Source organism: Perna viridis, chromosome 5 (assembly GCF_037379345.1).
Source record: "Perna viridis isolate PV_CMFRI_1.1 ecotype Kerala chromosome 5, ASM3737934v1, whole genome shotgun sequence".
NCBI classification, from domain to species: Eukaryota; Metazoa; Mollusca; class Bivalvia; order Mytilida; family Mytilidae; genus Perna; species Perna viridis.
In genome coordinates, this window is record NC_142449.1 from 17009148 (window position 1) to 17030171 (window position 21024).

At 34.6% G+C, this 21024-nt stretch overlaps 1 protein-coding gene across 4 annotated transcripts; it reads right to left on the reverse strand.

The window, feature by feature from the left end:
- Positions 1-2070: 2070 nt before the first annotated feature.
- LOC148616296 (monocarboxylate transporter 12-like) lies at positions 2071-19686 on the reverse strand. Of its 4 annotated transcripts, none has more exons than XM_088583207.1 (8): positions 19611-19686; positions 10079-10164; positions 9155-9397; positions 7325-7468; positions 4806-5558; positions 4236-4505; positions 2825-2950; positions 2071-2459 (listed from the first exon to the last, which is right to left on the reverse strand). In XM_088583207.1, exons 3-8 carry the CDS (start codon positions 9390-9392, stop codon positions 2257-2259), a joined length of 1734 nt encoding a protein of 577 aa, XP_088439333.1. In that variant the 5' UTR covers positions 9393-9397; positions 10079-10164; positions 19611-19686; the 3' UTR covers positions 2071-2256. The 4 variants fall into 4 exon arrangements, with proteins under 4 accessions (XP_088439333.1, XP_088439331.1, XP_088439332.1 ...); XM_088583205.1 differs by lacking the exon at positions 19611-19686 and adding an exon at positions 16416-16744; XM_088583206.1 differs by lacking the exon at positions 19611-19686 and adding an exon at positions 16416-16744 and having other exon boundaries at positions 10079-10260.
- Between the last annotated feature and the right edge of the window lie 1338 nt (positions 19687-21024).

Here is a 21024-nt window from a genome sequence, read left to right on the forward strand (position 1 = left end):
TATGATTGGGCGGTTGTATGATACAACACAGATTCTGTTAAAAGAAAACTATGATTGGGCGGTTGTATGATACAACACAGATTCTGTTAAAAGAAAACTATGATTGGGCGGTTGTATGATACAACACAGATTCTGTTAAAAGAAAACTATGATTGGGCGGTTGTATGATACAACACAGATTCTGTTAAAAGAAAACTATGATTGGGCGGTTGTATGATACAACACAGATTCTGTTAAAAGAAAACTATGATTGGGCGGTTGTATGATACAACACAGATTCTGTTAAAAGAAAACTATGATTGGGCGGTTGTATGATACAACACAGATTCTGTTAAAAGAAAACTATGATTGGGCGGTTGTATGATACAACACAGATTCTGTTAAAAGAAAACTATGATTGGGCGGTTGTATGATACAACACAGATTCTGTTAAAAGAAAACTAAGATTGGGCGGTTGTATGATACAACACAGATTCTGTTAAAAGAAAACTAAGATTGGGCGGTTGTATGATACAACACAGATTCTGTTAAAAGAAAACTAAGATTGGGCGGTTGTATGATACAACACAGATTCTGTTAAAGGAAAACTATGATTGGGCGGTTGTATGATACAACACAGATTCTGTTAAAAGAAAACTAAGATTGGGCGGTTGTATGATACAACACAGATTCTGTTAAAAGAAAACTAAGATTGGGCGGTTGTATGATACAACACAGGTTCTGTTAAAAGAAAACTAAGATTGGGCGGTTGTATGATACAACACAGGTTCTGTTAAAGGAAAACTATGATTGGGCGGTTGTATGATACAACACAGATTCTGTTAAAAGAAAACTAAGATTGGGCGGTTGTATGATACAACACAGATTCTGTTAAAAGAAAACTAAGATTGGGCGGTTGTATGATACAACACAGATTCTGTTAAAAGAAAACTATGATTGGGCGGTTGTATGATACAACACAGGTTCTGTTAAAGGAAAACTATGATTGGGCGGTTGTATGATACAACACAGATTCTGTTAAAAGAAAACTAAGATTGGGCGGTTGTATGATACAACACAGATTCTGTTAAAAGAAAACTAAGATTGGGCGGTTGTATGATACAACACAGATTCTGTTAAAAGAAAACTATGATTGGGCGGTTGTATGATACAACACAGATTCTGTTAAAAGAAAACTATGATTGGGCGGTTGTATGATACAACACAGATTCTGTTAAAAGAAAACTATGATTGGGTGGTTGAGCAAGTATCAAAATCTTGATGTTCAACAGACTAAGACGAAGTAGATTAATCGGACAGACAGACAACAAACACACACAGAATAACAGGTCAATATCTAAAACCACCAAGTCTGGGTAAACCGGACGTTTTAGGAAAACGGGCAGAGAGCATTGTTAAGGGCCATCAAAATTCGAGCTTAATCAGAAATGAACTAGAGTAACTCTAAACAAACACAAAATGTAAAGTCAAAGAAAACGTCCGAAAATTAAAGTCAATAATATCACGTAGAGTAACAGATTGACTTATTGTACAACCTAAGACTGTGAATATGAATTAGTACTACAGTCGTTCTATATGAGCAACCAAAAATTAACTGGTGATATACGGTCACTGACAGTATATAACACTTTATATGAACTACCAGTTTATCGGGGCCACAAGTACGGAAGAAATGTAAAAAAAAAACGTTGAATAACAATATAACTTGATTTTAAAAAAATATAAGGGTTGTAGTAAGAAGACAATAACAGTATATTGACTAGAACTGAAAAGGGTATACGAATTCGGCACGAATGGGAAAATACGCTCGGCGAGCCTCGCGTTATACCCCGATTCAAAGCCTCATCTGGATATTGTTTTTATTTCAAGTCTGATGCTGCTGGTATATTATCATAGACAATGATGAATTGTCCATGTCTACGGGATGCTATAAGTTCTTTTTAAAACTTGTCTGTCTTCGTTAGTGGTAATTGTTCGTACATGCAAAATGTATATGGTCATTAACTTCCAAATATACTGTGGTCCCTCTAAACAAATGAAGCAATAAAGAACCTTAATACTTAAAATACATTTAACAGTAAAAAATCCCGTTTTATTGGATACAGAAAAAACCCAGCCGTATTTACAATAAAATGTGTAAATGCTGACAATAATGTTTTTAGCATTGCATTTACTTGGTACATTTCGTAATACATTTCTTATAAGATACCACATAGCAGTATTTCCATTGCATCTGAGATATTTTCATATTGTCAATCAGCTAGCTGTACTATCAAGAAGAACTTTGATCTCATCAACTGGACTACCATTCACAATAATCTCCTGCTGGTTAACAGTTTTAAGTTTTTCCCATTTTGAGATTCTGCGTAATGGAATGCATATAATTCCCGCCATTGCCAGAGAAGCTCCAGCTATGTAGAATGTAATACTGTAATCACCTGTTTTATCAGCTATTGAACCTATGAATAGAAACCCGAATAAGTGTACAATCCTATTTATTATGAATCTTAATTCAAGCCCCTGTATTTTTGTGTCCTTCCATTTCATTTTCAGTAAATGGAGAAATACATCTACATTGAACGTACTTGCGCTAAATTTATGTATTTAATTTATTTGTGAATTTAATCAGTAGAAATTTCACTCTCGAATGAATAGTTTGTTTGTTAATGTATTTTACTGCTTATAAACATACATTTAAAAAGTTAAAAAAAAAATACCAAACAAACACTGAATGAATACCACGAAATCATCGGAAAAAAGATAAAAAGCACCTTCACCTTGCAAGAGTCGGAAGTTGTCTAGTATTGATTCCATTTAAACTTACCTGTAACAGGAGGCCCAAGGAATGATGAAAGACCCTGACATAACACAACTAATCCGAAGGAACTAGATAACTTCTCTATACCCATCAGTTCTACCATTATAATAGAACGTAGTGATACAAACGCAGCTAAAACGAGAAAACAAGGAACTATTTTGATAACCGCTTGGGCGCAACCATTCTCTTCCTCCCCCAATAATATTTCATTAGGAACTCATGCATTTTCAGTTACAAAAATTTAAAAAGTTTATTAGACATATTTATATTCTAGATGCATAGGGTTTGGACAAAAGTTATCTTTATGAAAATTCTTTTCCTATACATTTTACCTCTTGTTCTTACAGCCAATTTTTCGGCATCAATAAATTAAACAAGAAAAAAAAAGAAAATTTATAACAGTGCAAGCCTAAAACTAAAAAAAAAAAAATACGTATCCCTTGCCACTATCATATAGCGAACTCACAAATCCCCCGATTGGCAATACTTATAAAAAGCGCTCATGGGTATCCCTTGACACTTCGCCACCACTATACTACGCACCCAGTTATCCCTCCCCACTACTATACTGCGCAACCAGTTACCCATCGTCACTACTATACTGTGCGCCCAGTTATCCATGACCACAGGCACTACTATACCTCGCACCCAATTATCCTCGTCACTACTATACAGCGCACTCAGCTATCCCTCACCATTTCTATACCGCGCATTTGAGTATCCCTCGCTACCAATATACGGCGCACTCAGGTATCCATCACCCCTTCTATAGCACACACCCGGGTGTTCCTCGCCACTTCTATACAGCGCACTCAGGTATCCCTCACCATTTCTATATCGCACATTTGAGTATCCTTCGCCACTACTATACCGCGCCCTCATATATCCCTCGCTACCAATATAAGGCGCACTAAGGTATCCATCACCCCTTCTAAAGCGCACACTCGCGTATCCCTCGACACTTCTATACTGCGCCCTCAGGTATCCCTCGCTACCACTATACGGCGCATTCAGTTATCTCTCGGCACTGCTATACTAAACACTCAGGTAACCCTCGCCACTACTACACTGCACACCCAGTTACAGTGTTTCCCTCGCCGCCAAATATACTGCACACTCAGGTAACCCTTGTCACTACTTCACCGCTCACTCGGGTAACCCTCACCGCTATACTGTACCGCACACTCAGGTATCACCATTATACTTTACCGCACACTCAGGTATCCCTTACCACTGCTATACCACGCACCCTGGTATCCCTCGCTACCATTATAGAGCGTACTCAGGTAATCCTCGCCACTACTATACTGCGGACTCAGATATTCCTCGCCACCACTATACTTGACTTAAATGGACAGTTTAATAACCCGAATATCTTGTGGTGTTTACTTATCAACATACCTGTATTTTAACTTACCTATTCCTGTTCCAAAAAGTATAGAATATGTAATCAAAATCCCATAAAACGTATAAAATGGCACAAAAGCAGTAGTCCCACCGGCTATTATTAAAGCTATATTGTTTATAAGTAGACAGTCTGCCCATGTTTTGTCAGAAACGAATCCCACACCCAGACGGGCTACTGTGTTTGCTATTCCAATCAGTGAAATCAGGAGAGCCTGTTGTCCTGGAGACAAGCCCACCTCCTTAGCATAGTCTGGTAGAAAGTTAAATGGGATGAAAAATCCTGAAATGTAAACATGGCAAAATATTGTAGTCTTTCGAATATCATAATGTAAAAAGGGAGCTAATTCAATCGCCTTTCCAAAACATGCAGTAATTTATTTGAACCTACTTGAATATTTACTGTATCGAACATACAGAGAAAAGTTCATTCATTTGAGTCCTTTTGTTTCTTTATACAATGTACATAATAATATGGCTATTTCATATCTTTGTTGTGAGTGTCTATTTTCCCTGTCTAGTCCATGGATTTTGCTAGAATCTTGGTTCCCTTGATTTTCTTTGAACATACTTGAATACTTACCAAACATACATAGAAAACAGGATATACCATACACCACAAATGTCGGACTTTTCAACAACGAGAAGTCAAACGCCGTCAAAATTGACCTGAGAAACTGAACACATGCGTTGGATGTATAGGGTTTTTCCTCTTTGATCATACTTTTAACATAATCTTCTTCACTTTTAGCTGCTCTATATTCAGGAATGTGTTGAAGACTTCCACTATAGAATATATCCTTCCTTGCCAATGGATTCAACACTTCTAAGTGTTTATGATGATGATGGTGATGATGATGATGCTCATGAACAGGCTTTTGAGTGCACAAATCTTGGCTTTTCGCAAGTCTTGCCACATCATCGCAATCTTCACTAGTCTGACACGGATTAATTTCTACTGACTTACATCTGTATATCGGGTACTCCGTTTTTAAACTTTCCTTTATTCTCACAAGCATAGTGTCGTTGTGTCCATTAGCACATTTGCTGTTTACGAAGCATTTCTCCTTAGTCGGTGAACATATTTTTCTTCCGTATTTTGGTAATGGTCTATAAAAGCAGCAGAAAATTACACCATTTAACACAATGCCAGCAATTATCCAAAGAGCACCTTGCCACGAATATTGGTCAATCAAATACACACATAAAGGAGCAAACACAAATCCACCGATCCCTGAACCACAAACAGCAATTCCTGTTGCAAAAGCCCGCCTCTTTTCGAAGTAATAGCCTACCATTATAATTGCTGGAAGATAGGCAAGGCCAAACCCTCCACCTGTAACGTTAATACATTCATTATACAGTGAAGTATACATTGTAAGTCATCACTGTTTATCAGGTACATTATTGACCAATGACTTAAAATGCAATTATGGACCTAGCATTTCTGCGGTAATTTTGAACTCCAACTTTTATACAGACACAGATTAGTTTTATACATACGCATTCTACGCATATCAATACAGGGTAATTGCCCTGTATTAATTAGGTTTTTTAAACATCCATTTCCGGTTAAATGGGTAATTCATATAAACCCTGTATTAGGTCCCAGAACAGTCGTATTGGGCCTCGATCAGCTGAATAGGCCCTCGACGTCGCCTCGTTCCTATATATCTCACCTCGACCTAATACGAATGCCTCGAACCTATTACAGGCTTTATATGAAAAGGGTTATTTAATAACACTATAGTACAAAATTTTCTTTACAAAATGGCAACTTTGCGAAGATAATGTAATAAGTTCAAGGTTAGTATGAACGACATTCTGGAATCAACTGACAGGAATATAATTATACTACCGAATGTATACGTACTGCTTTAGTGACTTGGCAATTAGTAACCTTTATTCATTGTCACTTAAACACATTAGTTTCAATATTTTAACGGTTTTCTCGGTCGGATTACATGCACAATACAAAATTAAAAAATGATTTCGGTAGTATACACTTGGACATACTTTTTAATTCATTCAAAAGATATTATCTTAAATATTTGTAGCCATGAATGCTATACACACCTTTGTTTTAGGTTAAGTATGCCAGAAACAGATAGGAAGCATAAAGGAATGTGGTTACAATTTTGAAGATAAACGATATTTTGTTAAAAGAGATAAATCCAGAGCTGACAGTGTGACTGCGTAAAAACTTAAAGCTTAAATAAGTAATGTTGTACTTGGCTGTAACTGCCTATTCAAACCTGCTTGTTAAATAGTTGACTGGCCAGTAGGCGAATTTTAGCATGCATTACTAACGAAGCAAACTGAAAAATACATATCCCTATATGAAACATTTGTACTGCTGCGGATGTTTATAGATTGAGTTTAAGTTTGGGACTATTCTAGTCTTTGGGTATGTCTCATACTCCTATCTTAACATGTATGGATATACCGCTTATGTCTGAACTATTCTTTCTCCTTGTTTAGTAGTATGTTTTTTGCACTTAATTTGCCAATACACACAGTATAAACGGTCCTATAATATCCTTAGCCATTAAACATTTCATCATTGGTGGCCATGGATAGGGTCATTTGTCATCATGCATAGTAAAAATGGTCTTCTTAATTCTAAAATCGGTCAACTGACTAGTGGTTTATGCATTACAATAAGGTGTCAAATGACTATTGAAGAATAAGTATTATAACAGTTGTCCTCAATACAAGTCCTTCAAGGTAAAATGTGTACTTTGGACTGTAAATAATATATGTTTACGGATTTCATACACAGTTCGATAGTTGAGACGTAGAAGATTAATACTTCGTAAAAGTATATAATGAAAACAAACATTGACTGACTAAATTGTTACAGTACGCACACTTTGACGTATTTTATGAATGTAACAAAGATTAACATATTTTCGTTTTCATTTTTATCAGATAGATTGTAAATACAGCTCTATTTACATTTTACGTAATCAAAAAAAAAAAAAAGATCTGATGATAAAATTTACGATATTGTACATATTTGAATCGTGATAAATCTGAAAAAGTACGTGTCCCGCGCCAGACTCACATTTCAATTCAATATACAGGTTCATGTATACCTACCCGCTACACCGCCATACAAAAATATCATGAGATCAAGGTTTGTAGAAAAAGTACAAAGAAACAACCCAGCCGCCGCCATGCAACTACCAACTATAGCAACCTTACGGGCCCCAAATTTGTTCACAAACGCACTGGCGATAGGTCCTGAAATAGAAATAACATACATGTATATTATTATTAAAATGTATACTTCATATATGATTTATATATTTTGTTCCATGTTACCTGTACATCTCTATCTGTAATTTCATAATTAAGGAAAGGCGTGCACTGCATGTCAAATTACATGTAATTGTAACAGACTCAATACTAGATGGTTAACAACGTGATGATGTGTAAATCATGAAATGATACGAGTGCATGACTGCACTTGTACATGAAATAGATTTCAAATATATAAAATAAATAATGTGTACATACACATGTAACATAAAATATAATTGTAAACTTGCTGCTGTAATACATGCACTAATTAATTAATGTAACATTCAAATATGAACATTCGAATATGAGAATGGTTTTAAGGGTTAATGTAATAAATGTGTCAACTTCAGTCTTTTATTGTTTAATGTTTAATTTCATTGTCAAAATGTTTGTTAGGTAGTGTGTCACGGGTTAAACATGACGAGGCACGAAAACGGGGAAGGTAAACAGTAGCTGTCATTACATGTATTATTGTACGATAGGTGGGACTTAAACAGTAGCTGTCGTTACATGTATTATTGTACGATTAAGGGGGATTTAAATAGTAGCTGTCATTACATATATTATTGTACGATTGGTGGGAGTTAAACAGTAGCTGTCATTACATGTATTAATGTACGATAGGGGGATTAAACAGTAGCTGTACATGTGTTATTTTACGATAGGGGGATTCAAACAGTAGCTGTCATTACATGTATTATTGTACGATAGGTGGGAGTTAAACAGTAGCTGTCATTACATGTATTATTGTACGATAGGTGGGAGTTCAACAGTAGCTGTCATTACATGTATTATTGTATGATTAAGAGGGATTTAAACAGTAGCTGTCATTACATGTATTATTGTACGATAGGGGGAATTTAAACAGTAGCTGTCATTACATGTATTATTTTACGATAGGGGGATTGAAACAGTAGCTGTCATTACATGTATTATTGTATGATTAAGAGGGATTTAAACAGTAGCTGTCATTACATGTATTATTGTACGATAGGGGGAATTTAAACAGTAGCCGTCATTACATGTATTATTGTACGATAGGTGGGAGTTAAACAGTAGCTGTCATTACATGTATTATTTTACGATAGGGGGATGCAAACAGTAGCTGTCATTACATGTATTATTGTATGATTAAGAGGGATTTAAACAGTAGCTGTCATTACATGTTTTATTGTACGATTAAGGGGGATTTAAACAGTAGCTGTCATTACATGTATTATTGTACGATTAAAGGGGGATTCAACAGTAGCTGTACATGCATTATTGTACGATTAAGGGGGAAGTTAAACATTAGCTGTACATGTATTATTTAACGATAGGGGGGTTAAACAGTAGCTGTCATTACATGTATTATTGTACGATAGGGGGAGTTAAACAGTAGCTGTCATTACATGTATTATTGTACGATAGGGGGATTAAACAGTAGCTGTCATTACATGTATTATTGTACGATAGGGGGATCAAACAGTAGCTGTCATTACATGTATCATTGTACGATTAAAGGGGGGTTAAACAGTAGCTGTAGATGTAGTATTGTACAAGGTTATTGCTACTTCGTACTTTTAAGGTAAACGTACAATTAACTTTCAATGAGGAAAAAATAATTGAAGAGAAAAGGATCCTTACCAAAAGACAAATACATTCCATTCATCACCGATCCTAGCAATGCTGTCTTTCCTTTACTTCCACCAAAATGATCTAGAAAGGATGGTAAAAACAGGCCAAACGTGAAGCACACTCCATCCACGAGAAAACTGACAATAAATGATGACAATGTCACAACCCATCCCCAACCTCCGTCTGGTGGGAGGGGGACATCAGATTCACGGTCATTCCCCTCTTCTTCCGTTCGTGTCTCGGTCATCTTAACTGTTAAAAATGTTAGAATGATACAGAATGTACAAATCAGATTGTACAGGTATTTTAGCACCAGCTGTTGGATATGTAATTGATAATTGATCATAAAAAACGTTTTGTGTAGTAGAGCATCTCAGTAAAGCTTTCATATGTGTCATGCTATGAATTTTTTTCCCCTCATATTTACAATATATATTAAAGACTTGTAAGTCATAATAGAAGTGTTTCTCTGTATTCATTTATATTGATATGTAACCCTCCAGTATCATGTTACTAGGTTCCAACAGAGGCAAAGAAACAAAAACATGGAACAGAAGACCTTGGACAATTCAAACAGAATAATTCAACAGTTTTAAATTAAAACCACGCATACACACATATAAAAGTAAATACATAGGAATAAAACAAAAAACCCTACCTTATTGTAAATCTATCCTTGGAACAGAAGATGACAACATTTATTAGCAGTACATGTATATACTTGTACCAATAGTGTGAGTGAAGGCTTAGTAAGAAAAATCCATGTGCTAGCCGACAATATATACAAGTATCAATCTGACAATCTGCATATGATATTACATGTATAATACTGATCATGACCAATCATTGGTATTCATCATGGATAATCATTACATGTTTAATAATCGAAAGTATGCTCAGTAGATCGTGGTATAAAACGTTAAAAGAAATTACCTGGTTTCTGTTGTGTTCAAATCATCTATATGCGGTTAACGTTTTACGACAATATCAATGAATAATACTCCATGTCCTTCCAGTAACTAAAAAAAAAATTCCTGATTCAGTGGACCCACAGTGAAATCTATAATTTTCTTTTTCAACACAATGCAGTCTTATGTAAACTGACTAAATTCTACCTGTAAATAAATGTATTGATAACGCACAATATTCAATAGTACTATCATATATTATATTGGTTGGCGGCTTTTCACGTTTGATAGTTTTCCTAATGGAACAAAATAGATGCTAAGATTGGCACATTAAGATAGTGCTTAAAAAACAAGGACGGTCTAATCGTAAAGATAACATATCATATATTTATAGTCAGGTTTTCTGTTACTTTTATCTTGGGTGACAAAAATCATATCGCAACACCCGTGTGAATACTGATAAGCATAATAAGTATGGTACATCATACATTCTGAGGCATATGACGCCTTTTTACCTAAATTGTTTATCTAATGCACCCTTTATTTCATCAAATGATAACAGATATATACACATACGGAAATTTTGTATTGGATTATATCATAAAGTGTCAGTATTTGTAAATATATACACATACGGAAATTTTGTATTGGATTATATCATAAAGTGTCAGTATTTGTAAAAATCAGGCTAAGGGTGAGACATGGTAGGAAAAAAAAACATTTTGAAAGAGTATTTTGACTATTATGCACCACCAAAATACAGGATTTTCCTTATCATTTTGGTAAATTGAATTATAATTTCATTGAAATGCACCCAAATTGAACACTTCAAGGGTAGATGTCAAAAACCTCATTTTTCTAACATTCTATTACAAAAATTCTGAACAAATCCAATGATTAAGAGATCAAAAGTGGTCTTTTTCAAATAGAGAAGGTATCGTGACTGAAATTATATTGTCAAATCGGTGGAATTTTGACATGCATTTTTCTGATTATGTCCATCTTGCCTGATCCTTACAAAAACTTGCACTTAACATACATTTGTATTACTATATTTGGCATCATGTTTCAGCGAAATCTAGATACACGAAAATGCTACGTACAACGCAAGAAATAAAACACAGTCAAGTTCAAGAGAGGACATTCAACGATTGAGAAAAAACTATCTACATTACTATAATGCAGCCCAATACACCTCTAGAAACGAATAAATACTAGAAAATGTTTGTCGTAACGCACGAAACCTCAATGGGTATTTTTATATTTTGGCAGCCCTTAAATTAAATAGAATGTAGAAACACTTTTAATTCGATTCAAATAACTAAGAAGCAAAAACATATTAAAGAGTAATCAAGGAAACCAAGGTTATAGCGGTAATCAAAAGAATGTAAGCAGGGACAAAGACCACACATGGAAAAAAAAGAACATAAAGTAACTAAAATCATACATAAAAAGTAACAAAAGTAAATGAGCGATTCGGACTCCACTAAAAACTGGGAGCATGGGCCAGGTGCACCGGTAGGGTGAGCGTCCTCTGCTTTTCTAGAAATTCCCGCCGAATTCCTCATAAAAAGTCAAGTCCGGGGTAGATGATAGAGGAAAGGAAAACTATGGCACACTGAACAAATCAGATGGATACACCGTAACGATCCACGAGTTCATGACGACGACCATAAAACTTTTGTAGTGATGACTTCAATCTTGTAGCAACATAACCCTGCTCCAGAAGTCTATTTGTTAGAATTATAGCGCGATACGAAAAGTCCTTGTAGTCTCAGCAAGCTCTGGAATAAAGTATGAGTTGTGATATGAACACTCCAAACGCAGGTACTGAAGGGATGTTGCCACAGATGAAAGAAAAGTTGACAATTTTGAATGAAAAGTCATCACGTTTGTCGTAAATTTTGGTCAATAGTTTTCCTTTACCACCAAGTGTAGGTCAAGATATGAAGCTGACTTCACAGTGTCTGTAGTATCCTTAAGCTCAAGTTCTTTGGGGTAGATGCGATGTATAAAATCCCCAAAACTAGGATTGTTCAAATATAATACGTCATCTTTATAGCGGAAACAGAGATTAAAGGATCTAGCTAAACGATATTCTTTCTTTCGGATCAGATCAGCTATAAAGTCAGCCTCATAAGAGTGAAGGAATAGGTCAGCAAGCAGAGGAGCACAATTTGTTCCCATTGGAATGCCGACCGTTTGTTGAAAAACGCGTCTACCACACTGGACAAATATGTTGTCAGTTAAAAATTCCAGCCTTTTGTGAACATCTTCTTCTGTATATTTGGAAGATGATTTGGAATCTCACAAAGTATGGAATCTCTACCAAGAACTATATATTTGTATCTAGGTGTACCATCTTTTTTGGAAAAACAACGATGTATAATGTTTTTAAGTCGGGATTTTAACTGAGTATGTGGAATAGAAGTATACAGTGGTGAAAAGTCATAGGTTTTAATGCTATTATATTCTGATAAAAGCCTTGAACTGATTGTCTCCAAAAGATCTTCCGAATTTTTCAGGATCCACATTGAATTAATACCACCATGGGAGTAACAAGTATTGTGGTAGGACTGCAGACCCTCTTTGACAGCTGTGAGAATAGAAGTTAAAAGTTTTGAAAGAGGTTTGGTGGTACATTTTGCAGATCCAGCTATGTAACGTTGTTTGTATGGATTCCAATTTATGGAGCGCGGTTCACGGTACTTGGGACCTTTAGAAAAGATATTATGCAGAGATTCGTTTTCGATGATGGACAAGTCTCCCGTAACGACGTGACCGGAAGGACCATATTTGAATGGAGAGTTTTTACAAGAACAGTCAGGTGGTTTAGCCTTGAAGTCCTCAATCTTGAGGTTCTGCAATAGCCTTTTATAACTGAAAATTTTGGATGCAATGGGTGAAGTATAGAAATATGAAATAATTGGTATGGATTTGTCTTTGAAATATCGGGGTATTTTGTTACTAACATTTTTGTGATGGAGGATGTTAGTCAAATTAATTGCATCTATACCTTTGTTGACAAACGGTAGTGGGTGAAATGATCGTTTTTCTTCATCTTGACCTTTCACACAAACTGGTTTAAAGAGTCTGTGGAAACCAATATCCAAAATGATGGCAACAAATCTGTATAATGATGAGGTAGGGTCAGAAACACGAGTGTCAAGACTTGTTTTGTAAAGGGAGTGTAGTAGAGTGGGAGGTATAGAATAGATTTTGGTTCTAATGTGATGAAGTCAATGAGATTGTAGTATAAAAGGAAGGAGACCATCTATTGAGACATCATGTAATTTAGATGATGTATAGTGGAGATGGCCATGACTCCTTTCCCGTCTTGTAGTTTTGTCAAATAAATTCATCACATTTATGCTATTGTTATATTGGCTTGAAAGGTTTCCTATACTTTTGAAACTAAACAAACAGTAAGAAAATGAGGGAGATGGGTAGTTTAAGAAACGTGTATACAGACTTGATTCAGAGAGAAAATGGTTATTTAAAGGAACATATAGATAAACTTGACTCACCGAGAACATGGTAAGTTAAAGGAACATAAAGATAAACTTGACTCATCGAGATCATTGTTAGGTAAAGGATCATACAGATAAACTTGACTCACTGAGAACATGGATAGTTAAAGATACGTGTAAACAAACTAGACTCACTAAGATTATGGATGGTTAAATGGTCACTTAAAGAAACTAGACTAACCGAGAACATGGATAATTAAAGATACGTGTAAACAAACTAGACTCACTAAGAATATGGATAGTTAAATAATCACTTTAAAAACTAGGCTCACTGTGAACATGGATATTTAAAGATACGTGTAAGCAAACTAGACTCATTAAGAGTTTAATGATCACCTAAAGAAACTAGACTCACTGATCATGAGAACATGGATAGTTAAAGATACGTGTAAACAAACTAGACTCACTGAGAATATGGATAGTTAAAGAAACTAGACTCACTGAGAACATGCATGGGTAGTTAAAGATACGTGTAAACAAACTAGACTCACTAAGATTTAAATGATCCATCTAAAGAAACTAGACTCACTGATCATGAGAACATGGATAGTTAAAGATACGTGTAAACAAACTAGACTCACTAAGAATATGGATAGTTAAAGAAACTAGACTCACTGAAAACATGCATGGGTAGTTAAAGATACGTGTAAACAAACTTTACTCACTAAGATTTAAATGATCCATCTAAAGAAACTAGACTCACTGATCATGAGAACATGGATCTTTAAAGATATGTGTAAACAAACTAGACTCACTAAGAATATGGATAGTTAAATGATCACTTAAAGAAACTAGACTCGCAGAGAACATGGATATTTAAAGATACGTGTAAACAGACTCGACTCACTACGAATATGAATAGTTAAATGATCACGTAAATAAATTAGACTCACTGAGAACATGGATAGTTAAAGATACGTGTAAACAAACTCGACTCACTGAGAACATGGATAGTTGAAGATACGTGTAAACAAACTAGACTCACTAAGAACATGGATATTTAAAGATACGTGTAAACAAATTAGACTTACCAAGAATATTGATCACGTAAAGAAACTAGACTCACTGATCATGAGAACATAGATAGTTTAAGACATGTGTAAATAAACTCGACTCACTAAGAACATGGATATTTAAAGATACGTGTAAACAAATTAGACTTACCAAGAATATTGATCAGGTAAAGAAACTAGACTCACTGAAAACACGGACAGTAAAACGAACGGGTAAACAAACTAGAATCAAAAGAAAATGGATAGTTTAAGGAATGTGTAATCAAACTTGACTCACTGAGAACATAAATAGTTAAAAGCAACGTGTAAACAAACTAGAATCACAAGGAAAACGGACAGCTGAAGATACATGTTAACAAACTAGACTCTTCAAAAACATGACTACTTTAAAGAACGTGTAAATATCCAGACTTACCAACAACAAGAATTTAACCCATTTTTACAATTTGCACAGAAAGATTAATGATGTGGAGTACAAAGAATAAGCCTTTAATAGACTGTCAAAATACCAACAAGTAAGTACATGTATGCGTGACTGAGGTAATGGAAGTATAAAAAAACAAGCCTTTATTAGACGTACCAACAAGTAAGTATGTGTAACTGAGAAATACTTTAAATTTATTCACTTTCTGATAAGATAAACTATACAGACATCAAACAATGCAGGACAAGGTTGCCAATGAAGTACATTACGGACCTCTTACTGCCTAAAATTGTCGTTCAAATGACTGAGTGTTGCTAGCCCATAGGCAGATCCAACGGGATTCGCCAACCTCTTTACGCATGAAAAGTAATAGTAAAAATTGAAATATCACTTGAATGGGGCCTTTTTCGGAATTTCTTGATCGGCCAATCTAGCTCCTCATGAAAGTTATTTGACCACAACTGCGTTTATAAAAATGAAATTCTATACGGTCATGAAATTTTTCCTGTCTGTGTCGATATGATATTATGTTGGCTTCAACTAAAGTTGACCTTTTTAAGTACATGTACTTACAGCCGATTACAACTACTAATCGACTATATGTACACATATGAACTCTGTTATTAAAATAATAACACAAGTTTTGACAAAGGTAATGCGAAGTGATTTATTGTACACCATTTTAAAGGTCTGAAAGTCATACAATATATCTTCGACTAGCTACAAGTCCCTCTTTATTATAAATATGACACAGAAAATCTATGTAATAAACCTCTATGATAACGCCAAAATTTCTGTGAAAGAGCCTCTATCCCATAAACATGTAATAAACTTTTTCATATATTCTTTAATATGAAGAGAGGGACTTGTAGCAAGTCCATATATACATAACATACAAAAATGCATCTCTTCAGACACGCGTCTGTTAATGAGTTTATATAGTATACATGCTTATAAACCTCTAAAAAATAGTACATGTATGTAGCATATTAATCATGTAAGACATCAGTGCGGTCCCTTATTGTGTCCCCATCAGTTGGACATGTTAATAGCTACGAACCACACAACTGTACGTGTAACCTCTATTGTCGGGTAGTCAATAAGCTGGTTATACACATCTTGTAAATATCATTCACATCATTACAAATGTAGTTAAATTTCTGTTATACATTAGTCATAGATCGATACCATGACTTAGAAGGATTCTCCGTATAATCATACTATCAATAATTTGAGAATAATAGTATCAAATCTATTATGACAAAGATCATCAATATTATCTTGGCGCCAGATGATTTTACGTACAATAAATATAATGTAAAATTTTATGTTTTTTTTTTCAAATTTGCAGAATTTTACAAATTTAAAAAAGAAGGAAATGAAATTTTCTCCTACCTTGATCAACATAACGAAAGAAAAAACAGCTGACTTTACGAGCGCTTTGTTCCGGTTGACCTTGGCTTTTTCCGCCTCCTGTAAGGTCATCGATCGTTCATCGTCAACACTTGCTGATTTTATCAATGAATTGAATCGCTTGAATATTCCGCCACTATTTTATTTGAAATCTAAAATTGTTCTAGGTACGTGTATTTTATTTGAAATCAAAAATTGTTCTAGGTACGTGTACACCACAGATCACGATATAATTGCATGTTATCGAATAACCTTTGTGTGTAATTTTCCTTATTATCATATCCAAATTAGACATGCTGTTATCGGGCTATACAGTTACCACGATCTTCAATCCGCCTTAGGATAATGTTCGTTTACAAAAAATTATGCTCAGTTTATTTTGTGGTTTATATTTAATAAATAGAAGATAATATTTGTATACAGATACTGAAGGCCAATTTCGTTGGATATGTGTACATGCACTGTAGCACTTTCGTCTAACACAGATTAAATGATATACCGGTATATAATTCACGGGGGGGGGGGGGGGAGGGGGGGCGCAGTTAAGTTCAATAGGTAGATTAGATACAGATGTGCGGCCCATGTCGGTCTACTTTTTTCTGATCAGTGATGTATAAAAAGGGTAGGCATTTTAGTTGTAGCATGGAAGTTTTCCGTTGTTGTAATATATCTGATAGGGGGTAACATTTACAAATGAAATATATCAAAAGGTCAAATATTTACAAATGGTTGTTGAATTGACATCAATTCATTCTTAAAATTATCAAAGTAAATAATGATTATGGTAACACTTCAGCAGATGCCAGAATGAAACACAGAAAGGGATTCAATAACCCCTAATAAACTCTCGACATGATAATGTTTTTTAGGCTCAGACCAGCTTCCTGCTGTGATCTGTAGATACATATAAATGTCATGCATATATACATAAATGCATACATAAATGCATGCGATATACATTTGTATATACATTGTAAATGGATGTCAGTTTTCCATTGTCAGAATGTATGAACATATTACTGTGCTCCTGGTAGAATCTGATAATGCAGTGATAATATAAACTAAAAATAATATTGAAATGGCCTCAGAGATTAAGTTCATTGTTTCATATAAGGCCAGATGTTCCGGTCAAACTGTTATTATTATTTCAATAATAAACAAAATAGAATAGAATAAAAATAAAAAAAGTATGTGAGCATAGTTGTGAGTGCTAAAGCATGATCGAAGCATGCCAAATAATTTTACATCAAAATAAACAATATTGGCAAACATATTTTTAATATTTTCCTTTTTTTGCTCTTGCTGATGTCCGGAGTTCTTGTTGGTGGCGCACCAAGTATAGGGTTTCCTCTTCATGTCGGAAATTTTGTTAATTTAGAGAAAAAATGTGCAACTATGATCAGTAAATAGTCTTGAACTTTTTTTTCTGGATCAGCCCCTGTACTTTGTATACAAAGTCGTTGATATTTCTGGATCAGCCCCTGTACTTTGTATACAGAGTCGTTGATATTTCTGGATCAGCCCCTGTACTTTGTATACAGAGTCGTTGATATTTCTGGATCAGCCCGTGTACTTTGTATACAGAGTCGTTGATATTTCTGGATCAGCCCCTGTACTTTGTATACAAAGTCGTTGATATTTCTGGATCAGCCCCTGTACTTTGTATACAAAGTCGTTGATATTTACTTGTTCTCCTGTAAATCACTCTTATGCAATCCAGTATTGCATTCACTACTTTTATCTTGAACTTGGTGTACATCGTTTCAATATGAATATTGTTTACAATTTATTCCATACTCAAATTAGTTTTCAGTTTTATATGTTAAAATAAATCAAATGCATTATAATAAAGACCACGCGGGTTTTGTTTAAAAAGGATAATATATAAAAAGATTATCAAAAGTCGGAGTAAATATGTTTTTACATTTATACTTGAATGTGATATGATATTCATCAGCTGACCTTTATGTAGTGTACTAATAGAAACAAATAACCGGATTTTTGTACGTTGTTTATATTTAGTAATATACAAAGTTCATTGTTTTTTGTGACTGTCATATTTCAATACGTTCTAAATCATGTTCTAAGTTCGCTCCAACCCCTATGGTAGACTAATTGATACCCTATTTGTTTGATATTCATATTGACATATTAACATACTTTGTTAATAAATAATTCATATCGATAGCAATGTATGCAGATAGAGCAAAGAACTTGTACAGCCATTGAACCCCCCCCATATAACTACCTTAAATTCCAAAATCTGCTATCGACCATCGGTATTCGAATCAAATGCGGTTTTTCATGTTTACTCATTTATGTCAAATTCGGTACGTTGGAAAATACATTTCGGGTTATATCTATGAATATTTGTTTCATAGAGAATATACTTCTACCCGATATAGTAAGATTTGGGAACAGTCTATTTTATCAATTCAAATTCAAATAAGACATGCACTTTTTGAAATAAATAGTGCCTCCTAGGTATTTTCAAAGTATTCCAAATATTGATATCGAAGAATTGCGTTAAAAAAACCTTTAAATATCGACCAATATGAATTATGCAGTTTGCTTGATAAAAATGTAGTTAAATTTTATCTTCCGATTGATAGACGATCTTTTCCGTGTACTCGGTAACTGTTTATTGTATACTTACACTACGGTGCCTTAATTTCTGTTTACCTTGATATTCGTTTTTTTTAGAAATAGAAGTCAAAACTAATCGACTTGGCGATAATTAAATCCACACAAAAATTTCCTGAAAGGATATACAACACAAAGTTCAATTGATTATCTTATGGCTTGTAGGGCGCATTAAAGTGCATGTCTTACAAATTGACACTGTTTATGGTCACACAATGCTTAACCTAAAACCCACTTTAAGTCATGTGACAACTATATCGTTCATGTGAAAGTTTTAATTACAAAATGAAGGGTACACAGCAGGCCTATCGCTAACTGTATTCAGGCATGTCATATATTTAACAGCAGAAGTTTTACTTGAACAATATTGATTGATTGATTGATTATTGTTAAACGTCCTATGGCATTTACATGTATTCCATGTATTTCAGGATGAGAACAAAGCACAAATCGAACAGACTCTGCTTTGTACCAGTCCGTCCAACTGACCCGGACATTTTTTTTTATTTAATTAATTTAATTGTGCACACTCACCGAAGAAACAGCCCACATTAAGAATGCCATCCCACTCGCACACACTTTCTAACTCGATCCGGTCCAGCAAGTCGCCACATACCACGTGGTTGGCTGAAAAACAATGATTTCCAATTTTGAACTCTTTCGTGTGACTCGTCAAGGGTTTGAACACACGACCTTTCGCATTCGAGACGCGCATGCTATCTACTCCAGCAATGCTAGAAGTTGTCTGGCAAGCTATTTTCTGACTTGGTGCCATCCTAAACCCTAGTATTTGACATGTTGAAAGCCACCGCAAATGTTAATTAGCTAAACATGTGTTATAAATTACTCTACGTCTTTTATTTCCATAAAAGAAGTTTAACCTACCCGAAAACGAACGATAAAAATCCTAAATATTTGTTAAATAACTAGAAAACATTTGTAATGAAGCAGTTGTCAAAATGACCAGCAATTTTGAATTAGGTCACTAACTTTATGGAATACAATACATTTTTGACAAAACGAACTTAAAGTTGTTAAAGGCAATTCGTTGGTTAATTTGATATGTTCGTTTCGCAAATTTTAAAATCCGTAATTTTATCAACCGCAATTACACGCAGGAGGATATTTCTGTTGCTTAACGGTGACCAGAGGTCCCCCGCCTAATCACGACCTCTTTTAATATAGTTCGGTACAAATGAAAATGAAAATATGGAATAGATAAACATAACAATGTACACTATATACAATAATAGCAATAACAACAAAATATGCAGATTATAAAAAAGGAAAAACAATATAGTTTTTACAGATAAATAGAAGCTGTGCTTGTAGCTCAACGTTAAATATATTACTGAATGATTATGATATCATTTGTTGGTTGATTCCGCAAGATTAGCCTGTTAAGTGCAGCTCCACAGTTGAATTTTATTTGACTTTTATAACATACATGGTTAATTTTCAATTTTTCTTAACTTTCTTAATTGACTATAAAAGTATACAAATAGATTTTACATTTATTTACCAATGATCCATTTGAAAATACATATAGATATAACGTTGGGTTATCAATGGTCCCCTATAGAAACATACATATAGAGGTAACAATGGGTTGCCAATAGTCCCTTATAGGAACATACATATTAATATAACGTTGGGTTACCCATGGTCCCCTATAGGAACATACATATACAAATATAACATTGGGTGACCTTTGGTACCCTATATGAACAAACATATATAGATATAACACTGGGTTACCCATGGTCCTCTATAGGAACATACATATGGATATAATACTGGAATATCCATGGTCTCCTATAGAAACATCCATGTAGATATAACACTGGGTTACCCATGGTACCCTATAGGAACATACATATAGATATAACACTGGGTTACCCATGGTCCTCTGTAGGAACATACATATAGATATTACATTGGGTTACCC

Coding starts and splice junctions, on each gene's coding strand:
- LOC148616296 (XM_088583207.1), bottom strand. CDS start 9,392: ATGACCGAGACACGAACGGAAGAAGAGGGGAATGACCGTGAATCTGAT. Junction 2,951..4,235: donor ACTTTTTGGAACAGGAATAG/GTAAGTTAAAAT, acceptor TTCTCGTTTTAG/CTGCGTTTGTATCACTACGT. Junction 2,460..2,824: donor CCTTGGGCCTCCTGTTACAG/GTAAGTTTAAAT, acceptor TTCTATTCATAG/GTTCAATAGCTGATAAAACA.